Below are 20,229 nucleotides of genomic sequence, written 5' to 3'. Positions count from 1 at the left end.
TAAAGCATCGGAAGTCAAATCTGTTAATGTCTCAAGATTAGTGGCCTTTGTTGTGAAACATATAAAAATACAAACATACAATTTATTTAAAATACCTCTACATTGATTTTTAAATTTTACTAAATGAAGACCCCATAAATCAATACCTATAATAGCAAATGGAGGTGAAATATTAACTCTTTCACTAGACAAATTACCGATAATTTGTGAAGAAAGAGTGTGCTTAACACTTAAAGCATGTTACACATTGATGTGATGTTTTACGTGCAAACCTACGTCCACCTAAAGGCCAAAGTTTTAAGCACACTGCTTTCAGCAGACCTTGTGGTACACCACGAAATAATTTCCTGGGCAAACTTTCAAAATAAATTTTACTTAATCTTGAACCCTTAGGTAAAATATGTCTTTGAGAATATGCCACTGAAGCATTCTTTAACCTTCCTCCTACACATACTATTCCTTTGCCATAAAAAAACAGAAATAAATTCGAAATATTACTTGACAGTTTTTTTTCCTTCAAGCCGAACTCGTTGTTCATGCTTATTCAACACTTTTTTGGCTTCTCTTACCTCCTCCACTGACAGTGATCCTGTGTTTTTTACCTTATTCCTGCAATTGAAACTAAACATGAAAATATAAGGCAAAACATGGTTAATTTTTATAATAATTGTTTGAAAGTTCTAAGAGGTCGTTCACAATAAAAAGTTGAGAACTGTCATTTAGCAGGACAATATCTTTACAAGTCTCATCTTTAGAAGGAAATTTCCTTTCTCGCAGCAAAGTTTCTTTTTCGACTTATTCGATTGTTGCAAGTCCTTGAAAATTTCTCGCTCCATCAAGAATTCTGGGCCTGTCCACCATCTAGAATCTGTCACCAAGGAATCAGCACTCATTCCACACAAAAGAAGATTAGCAGGATTTTCTTTACCTGCACTGTGATGCCAAGAGTTAGGATCTGTCAAGCTAATGAATTTGTTGACTCAGTTTGCCACAAACTGCTTCCATCCATTTTTTGCACCCATTATCTAAAAAGGTGCAATCTTGGAGTCTGTCCAATGGTATTCAGTAGAAGATTTTTTAAGATTCACGATTCTGTTTACCTTAGAACTAAGACGAGCTGCAACTAGAGCAGCCAACAGTTCTAATCTTGGTAAGGTCACACCGTTTAATGAGTCATACAACTTTTTGAACTTAGAAGTTTCACCGATATTCCATTGATTGTCTTTACCTTCAAATATATGGCAGTGCCATATGCCTTTTTACTTGTGTCGCAAAAATTGTGTATTTCAACAGTATCTTCCTGTGAAACAGAATCATTAACAACCTAGGTATTTTTAAATTTTCTAAATGATGAAGTTCAGCACACCACTTCTTCCATTTCTTTTCAATTTCTTTTGGTCTCTTTTCATTCTAGAGGTCTTGGATGAGTCATTTAACTTGAATGGTGAAAGGCAAAATTAATCCTAAAGGATCGAATATCTCCCCTATTGTGTGAAGTAAGAAGCGTTTCATATTTTTGTCCATAGAAAGAAATTCCAAAGATTTTTAGTATCCATAGTTAAGTAATCTTTGTGTGTCTTCCAAGAAAGTCCCAAGATTTTAGGTTGGTGTGTGCTGAAGCTGAAAGTAGTATCTTCAGGATAGGTATCAAATTCTTTATTCTTCCATTGCTCCATTAATTCAGCATTATTGCATTCCAGCATCTTCCATAATTTTCTTGGCATTTCTGGATACTTCAAACACTTCTTCAAAATCCTCTCTTCCAGAAATAAAATCATCTACATAAAAACATTTGTCTAAAATATCAACAGTTTCGGGAAAAACTGCCTTACATTTTTCAGTATGATGTCTAACAGTAGCTGCTAACAGGAATGGGTTCGAACTGACTCTGAAGTTTACTTAATTGAAGTGGTAAGTTTGTAAATTGGGCCTTTTTGTCAACACATGGATCATCATTGCTCCAAAGAAAATGAACTGCTTCCTTATGTTCATCAAAGATGCAAATCTACAGAAAAGCTTGTTTAACATCTGAACAAAATGCAATTTTATTCAATCTGAAATTAATTAATAAGTCCAAAAGATTTGGATTTAAGTTGACCCTTGGTTACAAGCAGTCACTTAAAGAAAGTTCGTTATTTTGATGACTACCTGCATCAAAGACGATCCTAAGTTTCGCCGTTAAGCTACTTTCTTTCCGCACAGCCTGATGAGGCAAATAATATATAGGCCTATTTAAAGCATTTTCTGTGTATCAGGATTTATGATGCTAATTATGCCTTCTTTTAAATAATCACAAATAATTTCATGGTACTGTTGATGCAACTTAGAATCATGACTAAATCTCCTCGACAAATTCTGAAAATGCTGCCGCGCCAAGGGATAATTATCAGATAATTCTTCATAATGTTTTTTGAAAAGTAATTGTACTACATAACGTCCATTTTTAAATTCAATGGTGTCATTAAAAATTTCCATTGCCTGATCCTTTTCATGCAAAACTGGATCATCACGAATACCAAGTACCTCTAAATCAAAGAAAAGTTTTAAAGTACTTTGAAGAGAATCATTTTGTACAAGAAAACAATGTCCCTGATAGAAAGGTTGTATTTCGTTAAGCTTCTCGCATGCGATCCATCCAAATTCAGACTCTTTAAACAATAAATCATCATTTATTTTATACGTATTATTTTTCAAAACCTTAAAAAATAAATCAGCGCTTATAAGGGCATGTACCTCAGAAGTTTCATAAAATGATTTATCAGCTAAATTTAAAAATTGTGGAATTTCTAATTTTGAAATTATATAACATAGTACATGGAGTTATTAGTCTCGTTATCTTATTTACAATAAAGAATTCAACTGGTTCATTAAAGGTGCAGTCTTTCATTTGAAATAAATGTATTCACTTTCCATTTAATATTTTGAACTGATCCATTAAGACCTGTAACAGGCATTTTTAATTTTTTCCCTTTTTATTCCTAAGCATTCACTTATTTTACCTGTAACAACGCATATATTAGATGCGATGTCTAAAATAGCACGGATTTTTATTCTTCAATTTTTGGCGTCCTGATGGAGATATATCTCTGCAGTAGAAAAAAGAACACTTTTTCTTTTTTGTTTATTCGTGTTACTTAAAACACTCAACGCTTTCAATTCTGAGTCACCTGTTCCAGTGGCATTGATCTCACTTTTTATTTTGTCTAAGCGGCGTCATCGAACGACAAGGAGTCTTTTGAATGACCTTCATTATCCATACATATTAATTTATTATGTTTCTCCTCGCAGGTGGATCTAAATTTCGAGAGCCACTGACTTTTCTTATGATTTTGCTTTAGACGTAATTCACAGAGTTTATGTGAACGAATTAATTTTAACCTTTCATGAACATTTAACTTTAAGAATGTATTGCAAAGGAAAATAGGATGAAAGTTCCTACAAACAACACAGTTTTTATTTTAATTCATCAAAAGAACTTCAATTTATGGGAAGGGGTAGAATTCTTATAAACTTTTCAAATTTTGGAACTACTTTTGATTTGTGAGATAATTCAAAATTTTTTCTAGATTCTTTATCTAGTTTTTGTTGAAAAATATTTATTAGAAAAACATCAAATAACTTATTCTGTTCATATTTAATTTTAAAACTTTCAAAGTGTGTAAATTCTTTTGTATACAATCAATTATACTTCTAATATTTTTCGAATTGAATCTTTAAAAAAAAAAAAAAGAAAAAATTCGGCCGAGCGGTAAAGTTGCTGAACACTGGTAGTTCGGTCCAAGGTTCGAATCCCGAGAACGGGCTGGCTGCATGGGCGTTTTCGGGGTTTTCCCCATGTGTAACGTGGATACGAGCCAGTTTCCCTTAGAAAGTCCTCCACGAAGGCATCCCTCCCCTTAGGCAGATAGCCCTCGAGGCTTTGCCATACTTACAAACACACACACTTTTCAAAATTTGAAATATTCTGCTCGTGAATGTCAACAATCAGACATTCATTATCATAGCGATATTTCAAAGCATTTAACAAAGATTCAAAATTATTAAAGTTACTTGCTAAATGCTTAACATCATTAGTAAGACAAGATCTCAGGTAATACAATTTCTGCGAATGTCTCAACTGTTATTTGTAATTAAATCATCAAATTGAGTTTTAAATTAACTAAATTCTTCATATTTTCCTGAAAATTCAGGCAAAACTAAAGGTGGGATTTTAGTTTTGATTTGAAAATTTTCATCTACATTACTTTGAGTAACATTTACTGCTTCTGCAGAATTTATTATAAGAATTGATAAGAATTTCAATTTTTACCTCCAATTTTTCCAGACAATCATCACATTAGTTTAAGTTGTCATCAATTTTGGGGAGATCATCATCTTTCATATCACTTTGTGCATAGCACGCACTTCATAGCTCATCAACTTTCTTTTGAAGAGCTTGAATGTTTTTCAGTTTAACGTTTAGTTCAACTAAGTCCACGTTATTACTTACATTTTCCACAAAGGTTTCAAAATCTAGTTGTTTTCCCCTTTAGGGATGCTTTGTTTTTCGTTAGTATATCCATATCGCTGAAGTAGGCTCCAAGCTTGACGTAGCCAGATGAATAAATTTAATTCTGTTTTAAAGGTTATTTTTATCGACAGACCAGCAATTATTTTATTAAGAAAAACATCATATACAAATATTTATGGTGAGGCAAAATGCAATTTAATTGTGAGCTTAGGTTACAAGTAATTGCTCACGTCAGCCCAGTTGGATTTCTTTTTAACTCTCCTGCGCCAATCGTAGGAGGCAATGATTTGGCAAGATTCGTTGCCGTAAAAAGGCTAACAAATACTCTTATTATATCTCTTCAGTTTCTTCTGCAAGCTTGACTTTCATCCATGTTGCTCTAGCACCTTTTCTTGGCCGGCTTTCATCTCTTCTCGTCCGGTCTTCGTCTCTTCTGGTCTGGCTTTCGTCTCAGCTGTGATCTCTTCATATCCAGCTTTTATCTCATCATATCCGGCTTTTATCTCAGCATATTTGGCCTTTATTTCCACACATCTGGCTTTCAACTCCTCCTGTCCAGCTTCCATCTTTTCTTGGAATTCAGCAAAAGCAGTCATGAGCTGTCTTAGTAGTTCTTCCATTGCTTCTGCCACTGGCATTTCCTTCACATTCGTACAGGGTTCATAGATTTGGAGTGAATAACGACAACACTCGATGAAAGTATCGAAACACTCTTTATTGGCCAATATTATTCAAAACAGCTCCAGTAACACATTGACACAATCATCAAAGAACTTCAATAAACATGCTGACACGATCAGCGACACGACCTTCTCACTATCAGGCTTATAATGGTGGAGACAGCTTCACGGCAAAGCACCAGAGTACAGCTCCTGACTCTGCTCAGTTGCTCTCGGAACTCTATGTCTCTCAAGACTCTCCATGCTACAACTCACAATGCACTACAATACACGAGAGTACAGTTCTCAACCCGGCACACTATTAAGACAAAACTCGACGATGCACTAACTCATATACGAAAGACTCTCGATGCACTCGACGATGAACTCAGCGCTAGACTTCAAGACACTTGCTCAATGATTGACTATCACCTTGCTAGACTGTCACTAACTGACTAACTCTCTGCGTACCAGCAGGGTTTATATAACTTCTGACTTGTGTTTGAGAACATTCTAAGCTAAACCAGTAAGAATTTGTTCCAAAAGGTTCTCCGTCCGTCTGTGGCATATCGCCAAATGTGGCAACCTTGCCTTCCCTTGCCATTTTATGGCAACTCTAAAACTGCTTTGTGGGTAAGTTATCTTACTGCGCCTTGACATTTCGTAACAATGTTTTGAAATTCTATTCTATCATAATTTAACACTAGTATTTTACACATTTCACCTTCTAACATTAGGTATTTCTCCTAGTAATTCCCTTTAAGAACGCTGAAATTTACCAGATCAATTAATTAATTTTGACTAATTACACAAATTTCAACAACATTAAAATGACAACTCTTGCTTGAGTATTTAAAATAATCATTAAGGTAATTCAAATAAAAAGAGACCAATCACTCACGGGGGGGAGGGGTGAAGTCCATACTGCGCACTCCATTTCTTCAGGAATTTCATTGAAGGCAGATTAATAAGGCGATTTGACAGCTCCACGGATTGTCCAATGTTCCACAGTTTAATCTTGAGCACAACCATAATTCTGCAGGCTGTAAATCAGTGTTATGTGAGGGAGATAGTTTTTGCATATTGAAGGATGACCTGGTCGAAACATCACTGTAGCTGTCCCTTATCCGGATCCTAAATGAGAATTTCATTTTCGAATGACTCATAACTAGCATAAAAATATTGACAGGAACACATCAGAACTCGCAAACGAGAACTGAATAATGGGCAAGAATAAAGGATAAACTCTGGCATCATTATCACCTTGAAAATAACATCACAATCTCCAAAGTTCTCGGAAAACTATGAAGCAACGTAGCAGCAAAGCAATAGTTTGGTCTTGAGCTCCACCCCTTTTGCTAATGCAAATTCTCATCAGCTAAACGGCAAAAGAAAATCATATCCACAGCTTGCTATTTCAGCAAGGGGTCAAGCCCTGCCAAACACACTGTCTCCTTTTTACTTTTCCATCACCAACTCAAATCTGACTCCGCTACAATCCGCAAGAGCAAGACCTGCAAGGGGTCAACCCCTCCCCACTCTTTTTCCTCTACCTTTTTTCTTTGCAAGCTCAAATCAGAATAAACTTCTCCTCATGTGCACACTCCGAAGAAAGTTCGGTCTCTCCGCCGCCATATGTTTATAAGCTTACAAAAAATCATATAAAATTAAATTTCACAACCCTAGACTTTCACTTATCAGTTAACTGAAAGCAACACCCCCACAACGAATCAAAAACAAGACAATTTGACAAAGAGACCAGTACTCGGGAGAAACGTGAGAAAATAGACTACTCACCCCCCAGCTGACAACGGAAACTAACAATAAGAAATAAATTGCCTAAACTTTACAGAACACCCGCTGTCCGGAGGAAACTGAAATAAAACCATTGCAATATACACAAAGCGAAAATGCGAGTCCAAACGAGAAGGCCGATTTACAACTTCCTCTAAGCTCTTCTCTTCCTCTTAAGTAAACGAGCCCACCAGTGAAGATATTCACACAGTTCTTCTGTTAGTAAAAAGCCATAGTATATAGGTAATATTAGTAAAAGTAATGATGTCTTCTGTTCAACGAAATGCTCAAAAGAAAGGTTTCCGGTCTTTGTTACAAAACCTACAGTTGCAAGAATAACAAGCTAAAGCTTTTAACATTTTATGAATACTCTTTTTATACGAGACGTATTGGGAAACTAAGTACTGTTTTGAAAGAAAAAAATAGTAAAACAATTTTTTTGATTCCAGTTTTATTTTTACATGAAAATACATGTCTTAAACTATTTTTCAACATAGTTTCCGCCAATGATCAAACACTTGCCATAGCGGGTGACCAGATTTTGTATACCATCGTCAAAGAAACTTCCCGCCAGTTTCGATAACCACGACTCCACAGCATTTTTCGTGTCATCGTCAGATCCAAAGCGCTTCCCACCAAGCTCGTGCTTCATGTGCAGGAACAAGTGATAGTCGGACTGTGCCAAGTCCAGGCTGTACGGCGGGTGATCGAACTGCTCCCAATGAAACTGTCGAATTAACGATTGAGTGACACCAGCAGTATAGGGCAGAGCATTGTCATGGAGCAACACAGTTCCTTTACTGAGCATTCCTCTTCGTTTGTTTTGAATGGCACGCCTTAGTTTTGTTAAAGTCTCACAATGTCGTGCCACATTAATGGTTTCACCTCTGGGAAGAAATTCAGTAAGCAGAACGCCTTTCCTATCCCAGAAGACAGTGCACATGATTTTTTGTGATGACATTGTCACTTTGAACTTTTGTTTTTTCGGTGAATGAGTGTGTCTCCAGTCCATCGGTTGTTGTTTCAATTCTGGTGTGAAATGACACACCCAAGTTTCATCACCTGTCACAATTTGGTTTAAAAAGTTTTTTCCCTCATCACTGTACCGCGTGAGAAATGTCAGGGCACTACCAAGTCGCTTTGTTTTGTGAACATCTGTGAGCATTTTTGGAACCCATTGGGAACACAGTTTGCGATAATTCAAGCGGTCAGACACAATTTCGAACAAAACAATACGTGAAATTTGTGGAAATGATTCTGAAAGAGTTGTCATTGTGAAGCGTCTGTTCTCATGAATTGCTTCATCAACTTTCCTTACCAAATCATCGATGACAACAGAAGGCCGACCACTCCGAGCCTCAGCGTTGACATTTGTTCGACCTGCATTAAACATTCTTACCCACTTTCTCACCATTCCATCACTTATCGCATATTCACCGTAAACTTCTCTCACTTGACGATAAATTTCAGCCGGTTTAACATTCCTCGCGTTCAAAAATTTAATCACGGCACGAATCTCACAGTCAGCAGGAGAACTAATTGTCTTAAACATTTTGAATGTGCACAGCAAACTGAAAACACAACATAGAGCAACCAAAATGGCGACAATTGAAAGTCAGTTAACAAGAAAGACTAGTGCACATGCGTGGGATGCCTACGACAGCGCTGCGACGGCGCTAGAATGAAACGGTACTTAGTTTCCAAATACGCTACGTAGTTTCAAATAAAATGAATTACAAATTTGCAACACAAATACAACCACAATTTCCTTAAAATTTCTCTGTGCTGTTTATAACTTTTATTTGTATTCTTTTGCGAATTCATTCTTATTGTTCAGTTTATAATATGATTTAATGCTTGTAGTTTCTTATATTTGAGTAATTTTTTAGTGTCAAAGCTTCTGTTCAAATGATGGAAGTCTGCAGACGAAATCGACAAAACTATGATCATGGTGGCAGTCAGCTTCCAATTGTAACTAGTTTCACTCCTTCTGGTAATGTGGCCTTGACATTTAATAACCAGCTTAATATTCAGAACCAGGTAAGTACATTTCCATAGTTACTGTAAAATACTACTGAAATATGTTATGAAAATATCTTATATATTATGGAATGGAAACATCTTATCAAATATTTAACTTGTTTTGAGGGGTCAATGAGCTCAAATTTATATTGTATCGTATTTTCATTATTGGATCATATTTGATCAAATTTTATACTCATATCATTTATTATGTTATGAAATTTGTGTTTTCTTAACATGCCTGTAAGCTGATGCTTTCCATATTTCTTTTAGAAAATGGGAATCATTTCGTTTTAAACTGATATCATATGCATGGAATATTTTTTAATCAAATTCATTCTTCGTAACTTTATTCCTTTTAACTACTAAATATGGTTTTAATTCTGAAAAAAAAATTTTAAATCTATAATTTTTAGTAGATTTAATCTTTTATATGGGAGAAGACACTATATATGAAAATGTAAATCCAATGAAAACAGCTGAAAGCAACTAGAAATAGTGATTTTATGCTTAATTTGAGCTCATTTTAGTATTATTATTGGTGCTGAAAAGTATTCTAATTTTATTGCATCTATGTAAAATTGCAAACATTATGATCACAGAAGTAATTAGTTGGACTTAAAATGTTTGTTGACTAATTTTCCGTAACCTTTTCAAACTTCATGACTCTATCAAATATTTTAAATTGTACAATGGGCTTTGCATTATATTTCTCATGACATATTTTAACTTTCTGAAACAGAAAGAAATATCAATTTTATTATTAATATTGTTTCTGTATGTACTACAAATTGCTGATTGCTTATTCATGACAACATCTTTCTACTCCAGAAACTGCTGCTGTTCTGTCTTTTGCATACCTGCCAAATTTTATGAGTTTTTGGTAATTTTTATTAAATTGCTCTAGTTTGATGTTGTCAGATGCAAAATATTTTTTTTTCCCTCACATTTAGCAATTTTTTGTTGGGGGACTAGAAATCGAGGCAATCTTTTGTTTTATCACCACATTTATTATCAAATAGACAAGTTCAAATGGTTTGATAAATTATTTGAACTTGAAACAAAACTTCTTTGAAACAAAAATGAGTTCTATTTTTTTAATATGAAATTTTTAGTTTTATGTTGCTAAATTTAGTAGCATATTGATATTTTGATGATTTAAAGATAATTTTGATTCACTAGTTTGTGAATTTTATGATGATTTTCTTCAAAAAATGTAACAAAAGTTTTCTTTTTTTGAAATTTTCCAAAGGTCATCTTATTTTTACTCTTATGATGTTGGCAAGTATGCTTTTATAAGTTATGAATTTTTTTACAGCGTACATTTTACTATGCATCTTGTTATTTAGGAATTGAGGAGAGCGATTTCATTCATGAAAGACTTTGTATTGATTATCATTTATTTGTATTCATTGTGTATTAATTAATTCAGATGTCTGGTTAGAAATGCATTTTATCTGAAACAGTGATTAAGGTGGGCAATGTAATAATTATTTCATGATGAAGTTGCCCTACTAGTTGCTGATTTATTTTGTAAAAACCACAATCTTTTGTCTACAGACTCATCATGTTTCCACTTCACAGAGAATAAGTCTGTCCCAGCACCAAGCTCCGGCAAGAGTGAATGCAGCACAGACTGTAAATAACAACATATATGCAGCCTCAACGTCACAAGCTCGAGCTGATCCATTCCAACATGTAGCTCCTTCGCTTTGTATGCCCTCTATACTGTGTCCTTCATATCATCAAGGTAAGATTATCATTAAAGTTTATCAGATTTGTATTTTTGAAACTGAAATCTAGTTTAAGTTACAAAAGATGTTCAAAACGTGCTACTGACTTTCTTTCCTTAAATATTCATAATGTGCTTCCAATTATTCAGTTTCTTAAAGTAAGGTAGAGAAATTTATGAAGACTGTTTTGACACTGTGCAGGAGACTTTGTAAAACTAAAATCTTATTTTAAAGTTTGATAATCCAGCAAGTTTGAGACTTGGAAATTGCTCAGCTAATCTCAAACTATCAGTTCTTATTTATGAAAGTTATGCTGTAAAAACTATCTTGTAAGTGTATTTTAACCTAGTGTAAAAATACAAAACTAGTTTCACGTATAGTAACTCTGCAAATGTATTTAATGGCTGAAAACATATTACAAGATAAACTACAAAATATGCTTACTTTATCATATTTAATCAATTTATATTTTGGAATATGTTTTACTGTTGCATGAAGACTTCAGAATTTGAGTATCCACTTAAACAAACTTATCTCAAAACAACATTCAAGAAAATATGAAGATTGGTTGCTATATTCTATAAATTTCTCAAATACCTCTTAACTCTTTTTGTCACGCTACTCTTTAAAGTTGGAATTTTACAAAAAAAAAAAAAAATTGTAGGCAGTCTATTTAGGCCTAGGAAAGTATGCAGGTATAATTTTACAAAGATTGCACAAACCTTTTCCATTTTGTGAGTGTGTCCGAAGCAAACACACTTAGCCTCACATGCTGCGATAGGTGAGCATTGCTGTGAAGCAAGTATTATAGTAAAATACTTTGTCTATGATTTAAAAACGGTAGAATCTGATCTCTGTAGCAGATTTAGCATAACCCAGGGTGCACCACGGGTAGGCCTGCTACTCTACACCCCCTCAAAAAAAGGGGAAAATGAAAAAAATGGGGGGGCGGGGAAAGGAAACTGTCATTGCTTCGGCAATGGTGAGGCCTCTCCGAGCCTTTTACACATTTTAACAATTTATAAGAAAAATAATTAAAATACTATAAATACTATAATAAATACTATACTATAATAAACTTAAAATACTATAATATTTACAATTAAATTAATTATTGACTAGAAAAAATAATTATTAAATATATATACAAATAAAAATCTACAGAGATCAAAACTGAGCAAACTACGCATGATGAAAGCAAGAGAAGAAAAGGGTCTGCTCTCGCTGAAAATCAAATAGCTAAGTAAAAACAAAGCACCAGGGTCTTCAAAACCAAAAACAGAAAAGAATAAAAACAAATATAAATAAATCTGCGCTCTCAGCCTCCCCTGTTTTTGAAGCACGAGACCAGATTCTGTGACTCACTCCCACGTGGCAGGCGCTACTAGTACAGTTTGTTCAGTTTGAATACACCATACACTGAAGCACTATACGCAATATTTCAAAGATAAAAATTAAAAATAACACAGAATAGGCAGATTAGCATACAAACAACAAAATTATATAAAGTTCTTTTTCATTGCTATTCTTTATATTTAAAAAAAAAAAAAAAATCTCAAACATTTCTTTGAAAAATCGGTGTCTTTAAAAACAGAATATATCTCAACGTTAATGATTTGCTTGTGTGATGCTGCCATCTATTATTCATAAAAGAGATTAAAAGTAACAGTTAGCGTAGTTTTTGTGATATTTATCGATTATTTTCAGTGTCTAAAGAGGGAATACTTTTTGGTGTGTTCACACCGAAAACACACTGCACCAGAAATGGTTAATTCTTCACATACAAGATGCCAAATACCCCTAAAGGCCCACATCAGGAAGGTGCCCATGTTAATACACGACTCATTGGTTTAGGAGATACTGAAGAGATGTCCATTAGTCTTACAATCGTTTGAAAAGTAATCTAACATAGATGGCCCTTTCTCTGACTTTTGTTCAATAGCAAATCTGCCAGTTTTGCTTTAACTTGCTGATACTTTTTATCTTTTACACTCTAAAAGTCTTGCTGTTTTTCTGCTCTATGTTTATGTGACTTAAGATTTTGATCAAAAACAAATAAGTACTATATTATTTGATAACACAGACAAATCTGATTATATTGAACTGATAAAGATAATGGAAATGAAAAATAAAAATTAATTAAATTGATGAAATGCAAACATTGAATGTACTTTAATCAAAATAAATGCAAATATAGTTATCCCTATTTAAAAAAAAAAAAAAAAAAATCTCCTTTAGAAAGCAAAGGAAATTTGGATTCTTTTTTAATGCTGATCCGTAGCTGTATAGCAGCATAGCTGATAATAGCAGTTATTTTCAATAGCACAGAAATCATATTGTATCACACCTTTGTCTTACATTTGTAACTATGGTAAATTTGTAATCCACCCCATCCTCTGAAACACCATTAGTTGCCAATTAGTTTTATCTTTGTGGTATTTATATTTGTGGTGGGGTTTTATTTCAATTTTATTAATAAATGTATTTATTTTGTTGTAGCCCTGAATTCTCCAGGGAAACATGTTGTTCCAGTTGTTGCTGCCCAAGCGGCACAGCCATCTACTCTTCAAATCCAGCAATCTTTGCTCACTCAAGTAAATTTCCTTCTCCCTATTTTCTAAATGTTAAATATTATTAATTCATATATGTGAAAACACAAGAAACCCTGTTGTTAAATATATAACAAATATTTCATTAATTTTTAATTTTAAAGCAGAAAATCTAAATACTAAATGCTGTAATGATAAATGTATTTTTATCTTTGAATTTTTATTCCAATGTTAATGATTATAAGTTATGGAGTGCCTATGGTTCAAAACCATGTACCTCCACATCAGAAAAATATCTAAGTAGTGAGCAGAAATAGGAAAATTGCATAATTGGTTATCATGATGCACACTAAAGGGAGCTACATTAGCTCAAGAAAGTTTAGGGAAAGGAAAAATCAAGTTTTGATTTTTTGGAAGTTTTATGATTTTAAACTTTTTTTGTGTTTTTTTAATTTTTTGTATTTCTTCTTTTTTTATATAGCACGTAAATACGACACTAAAGCTAAAAGTGGAAAGGAAAAATTTTACAGATTAATACGCTCATTGGCATATGGCTCTAATCATAGCGAAGTAAAGATTAAATTTTTGCGACGAAATATCCAGGGCAGCAGGCATGATGTGATTAAATAGTAAACAGATTGATAAGAATGCAGAGGTGGCCACTTTTCAGTAATACTGGAGTAGGAGAATGGTGGAGCAATTACATAGCTAAGTACGTCCTTCATGGGGCGGACGCTGGAACTGAGAACAGAGGGGTGTGTCTACACCTTTTAGCTGGAGGATAGATGCCATGTTTGCGTTCCATAATGGAGCAAGGTCTTTTCTGCGAGCTGCAAATAGCAGGATCATAGGCCGGTAACTGTTGAAGTGCATGGTTATCAATCTGTTCAATTTTGAGGAATAAATTTTAACTAAGTTTTTTAATAACAACGTCTATGGGTTTAATGTTAAGATCCGAATGAATCACATCAGTACGGACATAATAGGCTGCATTAAGGACTAAACGCAGGGTCTTACTTTGGAAGCCTTGAAGTTTTTTTATCTATGTTTTTGCAGCTGTACCCCAGATGGTGCAAGCATACAAAAATATTGGTCGAATGACGGAAGTATAGAGAAGAGCTTTGTTTTTGATTGACAGAGGGCTCTTTCGGCCTAGAAAGAAGTAAAATTGGGTTCTGATAGTCTTCGCTTTATTGAATGTATAATCAATATGAAGACACCAGATTAATTTGAAATCAGAAATCAAGTATCACTCGTAGATACTTATATGTTTGAATTTTTAGAATCCATATTGTGAGATAAACATTTTTTAATATAATGGATTCATATTAATGTTGCTCTCACCTGAAATGAATTTCTCATTAATGAGAAAATTGTTTTTTTCAAATCTAATGTACATAAAAATTAACTGTTAAAGACACCACTTAATGTTTATGAAATAATGCTCACTAAAGTTTTAAGGATTTCTTGCTAAAAATGCCCTTTTCAGAATACATCATTCTTCATCCCTCATCTTGTACTGAGGAGTGGTGTTCACCTGTTTTTTCAAAATAAATTTAAAGAAATTTATCTTACAAATGCTTTTTCAGTTTTCCTTTTGTCTCTTAATCAAGGACACAAACTTGATATTTGATTATATTGGTCAGTATGAGAGTGGAATGTTGCATAATTAAGTAAGCAGTTCATGTACACTGGAAAATCTAGAACATGTGGACTATCACTGTAAGCAGCAAGTTCATTTGAGCATTGATGTTCTTTTTCATTGTGTATTTAAATTTCCTTGTCTTAATATGAAAAATGTGAGATATAATCTGGAAGAATTTTACTAGCTGTAATCTGCTGAAAAGAAAAGCTCCACGTTTATTAAAAATGGAAGGAAGTAGGGATGATTACAATGCACATCAAAATTAATATGTGCATGTGAAAATAGATTATAATATTCAGCTTTGTAAAATAAATAAAACAAGAAATATTGAACTAATTATGGGGAAATTTCCAACACTTTCTGAATTTCGCATGGAGAAATTTTTGCTGTAATAGTTGATAACATTAGAATAAAACATGTTTGTTCTGTGAACAAGACATATGCATTAGTGCTGTTGTTTCTAACTGAAGTAGGATTTTTGAAATTAAATATTTTTTAATTTTATAAATTATAGGTAGGAGCTCATCAGTATGTGCCTGTATCTGTTGTTGAACAAAATGGTCGACAAATGTTGTTAACTGTAAGTTTTATCTTTTTATCATTTCTTTCCCTTGAGAATGAAAAAAATATTTAAACTAAAAATTCTAGATCTATTTTAATATATTTTGCTGTTTATTTAATTCAAAATATGCAAAAAAGTTAAGTGGGCAAAAATGTTTTTTAAATTATTTCTATAAAAACAGAGAATGCCAAGTGACAATTCACTGTTTTATAATAAGCAAACTGAAAGTTTGTATTAGTCCTATTGGTAAAGGATTCATTCTCACTTTATTGAGAGGAGGAGAAAACTAAAAATGAAAACAAAAGGAATGCATAATTTACTTCTAAACTAATAACTAAATTATTTATAAAGCTACAGTTATATAAAGTAGTTAATAAAGATTTAAATCTGCATATTTAAGCTAAAGGATGGCTAATTGATTAAGGCAAAGTAATTCAAAGGCTATCTACCTATGAATGTAGATGCCATTGTGGAGAACCTTTTAAGGAAAACCGGCTTTTATCCATGTACATAAAAACTCCCATACAGCCAGCCTGTTAACCTGTATTCAAACCCAGGTTGAATTACTAGTGATCAACAATATCACCGCTCAGCTGCTGGTAGGCTTAAGTGAAGGGAAGTTTTTCTTTTTGCTTAAATAAGCAAATTAAATGTGTGTGTGTACTTTCTAAAAATTAATGCAAAGAATTTCAATAATAGTGTTTTTAAATATTTAAAGTATTGTTAATATATATAATAAATAGTATTACAACTAAAACATTTTAAACTTATAAACAAAAAAATTATATTGACTGAGGAATTACTCATTTCTACTTTTTTATCAAGCAGTAAATATAATAAAGAAAGATTTTTTTAAAAAAAAATAAGAGAATAAAACTTCAGTACGCTTTCTTAATTAAAACCGTCTATCAATGTATAATTCAAATTTTTGTTTCATAAGTAGCATTCTACTTTTAAACAATTTAGACTTATAACATGTCAATGAAAGATTAATAATAATGATAATAATATAATTGCTTGTTAAAACAGTAATGCTTAAAATTTTGATTACCTTGTGTAAAATGTCAAACCACTCGATTTATAATACCTTTTAATATTTCAGGGAATAGTATAAACTTCATCATTTCAGATTTTCAACCAAATGAAAACATTAATTTATAAATTTTATTCAGAGGAAAGTAAAAAATGATTTACTTGTTAATAATAATATACTATTTAATTGCATAATTGATAGTTATTAAATGCCCCCTAATATACTAATTAATACCCTCATTAATTAATAATATACTAATAATAATATTGCATGGAAAAAGGAAGCAGTACATTTTGTTCAGGATAAGAGAAAAAAAAAAAGTTGCACTTCTTGAAAAATTCATGCATAAAAATGTAGGATCAAAAGTGCATCTTCAAGTTCTTTATCATTGTGTTCGTGTTAAATATTGCTATCAAGGGATTTTTTTAAAAAATGTATGATTTGATTTCAGATTTTCAAAAGAAATTTAAAAAAATTATTATTTTCAATCACCTTATATTTACTGACTCTAGAAAGGGAAAGACTTTTTTAAAAAAATACTATGAATCTTGGAATTCTTTAATTGTGCAACTTTATTAGTATTCCAGATTTGAGGGAGCTTGCTCTTAAACAAAATTATGAAGGAGTGTAGGTGGATGGCACGTTATGTGCTTTGTCTAAAAAGAATAATCGTTGTTAAATTTGTTTCATAACTAAATGTATGTTACTGAGGCTTCAGCCCCCCCCCCACACACACACAACAAAAAAATTAAGATTTTCTGGCTTGACAGTAATTTTTTATTATTATTTTCCTTTTTATTTAAAAATAGAGATAAATAAAAAATAATTCAACTTATCTATATTTAATCCGCATTTTGATTTTACATTTTTTATGCCATCTTTATTTTGCAATCTCTTGCAAAAATAATTTACTTACTAGTAGCCAAGTAAAATAATTTACTTACTAGTAGCCAAGTAGTTTAGAGCTATGAAACATAAGCTGTTCATTCTACATTCCTTTCCTAGTGGCTAAATATTTGGCTGGAACGTATAGTGATTTTCTTCTTGAATAATATGGCCTTAGAAAGTTCTTGTGAAGGCATCCTTGTTGTTGGGGAGATAGTATACTTTGCTGTAATCAAATAATCCAATCCAGTCCTATGTATGCATATGTAATGAATAGTTAATAAAAAGGAAATGATGGACTTTAAAAAGTTCATAATTACTTGCCAGTTAACTCAGTTTATCTGTTTAAAATCTGTAGAATGCTACTGTACAGCCTGGCTGGCACAGCAGTCGGCAGATGTTTGTCCCATCTTGGCAGCAACTTCCAACTCAGAGGACATTTCAACAACCAGTTATTTCTGAAACTGAGTCATGGGCCCGGCCACTTGTGTTGGAAAGAGCAACTTTATTGCCAGAACAGCCAACTGTTATCCCTGTTGTAAGTGTATCTAAAGTTTTACTTAGAAATGCTGAAATTCAAAACTAGCAATTATGGCCTCAGGTAATGTATGTTCGTGTAAAGTAAGTAAAGCTTACAGGCAATGATGCTGTACTGGCTGATTAGCTAAAACAGAAGAGTTAAAAACCAAATTGCTACATAAAATATTAGTTTTGCACCACATCAAAATCTTACCACGAGTCAAGCATACAACCAACAGTAGACAATGTAATTAAAGAATAGGATTGGTGATGAGTCCAAGAAAATTCAGCTAAATTTTGATAGCTCAGTTGCTAATATCTGATATTATCTGAAGGTGCAAAATTTTAAATTTAAATATTAGCAGTTTTATTTTTTTAAAGTACATTTATTGAATATTCACCGAAAACTACTTGGAATTTGCTTTGTGTGCGACTCCAAACTTTTATTCCAAATTATGGAAAATGCTGCTTCAAATTACTGTAATTTTTTAAAGTGTGCTACTTCAAACAGCTAATTTTTATATATGCTGCAGAATCTTGCAGGATTTTTTTTTAAATATACAGTTTTTTGTAGTTGAGTAAAAAATATATTTTGCAAATACAGCATTGCATAAATCATTTGTATGCATTATAAATATCTCATTTTCCCACTATTTCTAATCAATATTTCCTCATGTGACAATAACCATTCATAGTTTAAAATGGGATGAATTATATTTTTCACTAGGTCAGCAGGATAGGAGCTAAAAGCTTTTTATTTTTCCATTTTTCCCTATCACTTTTTGCTATAATTAAGGGTAAAATATTCAGAGTAAAAGTGATTCCTAAAATTAATTTTTTTTAAAAATTAATTCAAAAATTATTGCATCTAAAGATTTTATGCTATCATTATTAATGCATTAATGCTTCATGTGATATAAAATTTATACCAACTTTCTCTTACTTTTTTTTCCTCTTTGTATCACATTAATATACCATTAACTGAGAATTAAAATTTTCATCATTAAAGTGCTTTTTTTTTAAACATAAAAATTAGTTTGTATTATGTATGTTTAACCTGCATTTAATATTCACTCTTGTTAATTTTTCATGCCTTCAATTTTATTGATTTTACAGAATAACCTGTAATTTCTTATAAAAATAATTTATTTACCTGTGATCCAAGTGATAGGATTGTGAAACAATGGTAATCATTCTGAAGAGCTGAAATTTTGCTCTTAAATTTTAGCTCTTCAGAACATTAATCCATGTGTGCATCATGGGCACACATATGCATTGGGTTCACATTATCATTAGCACTGCAAAGCACATATATATAAGAAAAATTTTAAAAATATGTAAAAGATGAATTATAATTTTAATTAGCAATGTAAATTAATTTCCCCTCTGTATACTAAAAATAATTTGCTTTGCGTAACAGCCGAAAGGAAAAGCACAGGGATGACAGACTATACAAATGACTGTCCTTGACCCGTTTTACATTAAGCGATGAAAATTAGAAGCACGACTGTAGAAATAAACCCAGAAGAGTGTTTTCCCATGCAGAATAGATCCTGCCAGGCTATTTTAAATGTGATATTTGCAGTAGATCAGCATTGGAAATGATGAAGTTTGGCATCAAAATCCAGACATGGCTGAGTGAATTAAAGCAGAATTGATGACACCGAAAGATTTCATTTTTTAAAACTCCATATCTTTATTCACTTAAAATGGCAGGTCATTATTCCTTCAGATTCTTCAAGATTATATATGCGATAGTAACTTAGACTGAATACGATTAACTTTAAATTTACTACGTTATAATATTCAAACAAAAAAAGAAAGACTGGAAGAGCGACAGCAAAGGGTATTACATCGGCAGGTGGAGAAAAGCAATCTGATGAAAATTGGCACAAACTCTTCATTTATAGCAGTGATTACGTAACATGCCAGATTGTTCTCAAAAGCACTGGTTTAGGGAGAAGATCCTGCTATTGCGGAAAGTTAATTAGAGGTTGCCTGTTCACATAGAGCTAAGCCATCATATTTTTTATATTTTACATATATCTATACGGACTCTTAAGTCGACAAATAATATGATATGCACAGATACATTCTGACAAAGTATGGAACATATTCTTGCGAACAAAACTAAACTTACAAGTTAACATCCTAATCTAAGTGAGCAATAAAATAACACTGATTTTAATAAAATTCGGAGTAATATGTCTTCAGTATGATAAAAATTCAAGAAGTTCAAGCAATAATTATGCTGAATTTTTATCATGATTTAATGAGATTCAGTATTGTACTTGGTAATCATTTTTCTTATTTAAATA

The 20,229-nt window shown here is 32.5% G+C and overlaps 1 protein-coding gene across 12 annotated transcripts in view; it reads left to right on the top strand.

The window, feature by feature from the left end:
• The window catches only part of LOC118186693 (homeodomain-interacting protein kinase 2-like), a 270,441-nt gene that overhangs the window by 203,082 nt on the left and 47,130 nt on the right, over nucleotides 1–20,229 (top strand). For 10 of the 12 annotated variants that reach the window (XM_085821621.1, XM_085821618.1, XM_085821619.1 and 7 more), the window contains 5 exons: nucleotides 8,853–9,003; nucleotides 10,546–10,735; nucleotides 13,218–13,312; nucleotides 15,427–15,492; nucleotides 17,751–17,930. In XM_085821621.1, coding sequence (XP_085677747.1) covers nucleotides 8,853–9,003; nucleotides 10,546–10,735; nucleotides 13,218–13,312; nucleotides 15,427–15,492; nucleotides 17,751–17,930 — 682 coding nt within the window. The remainder of the gene's footprint in view (nucleotides 1–8,852; nucleotides 9,004–10,545; nucleotides 10,736–13,217; nucleotides 13,313–15,426; nucleotides 15,493–17,750; nucleotides 17,931–20,229) is intronic. The other 2 variants (XM_085821625.1, XM_085821624.1) reach the window with 1 other exon arrangement.

This window comes from Stegodyphus dumicola, chromosome 8 (assembly GCF_044657685.1).
Source record: "Stegodyphus dumicola isolate Sdum_Otavi_A_Nest chromosome 8, ASM4465768v1".
Lineage (NCBI taxonomy): Eukaryota > Metazoa > Arthropoda > Arachnida > Araneae > Eresidae > Stegodyphus > Stegodyphus dumicola.
This window is presented reverse-complemented; position numbering and strand designations above follow the sequence as displayed.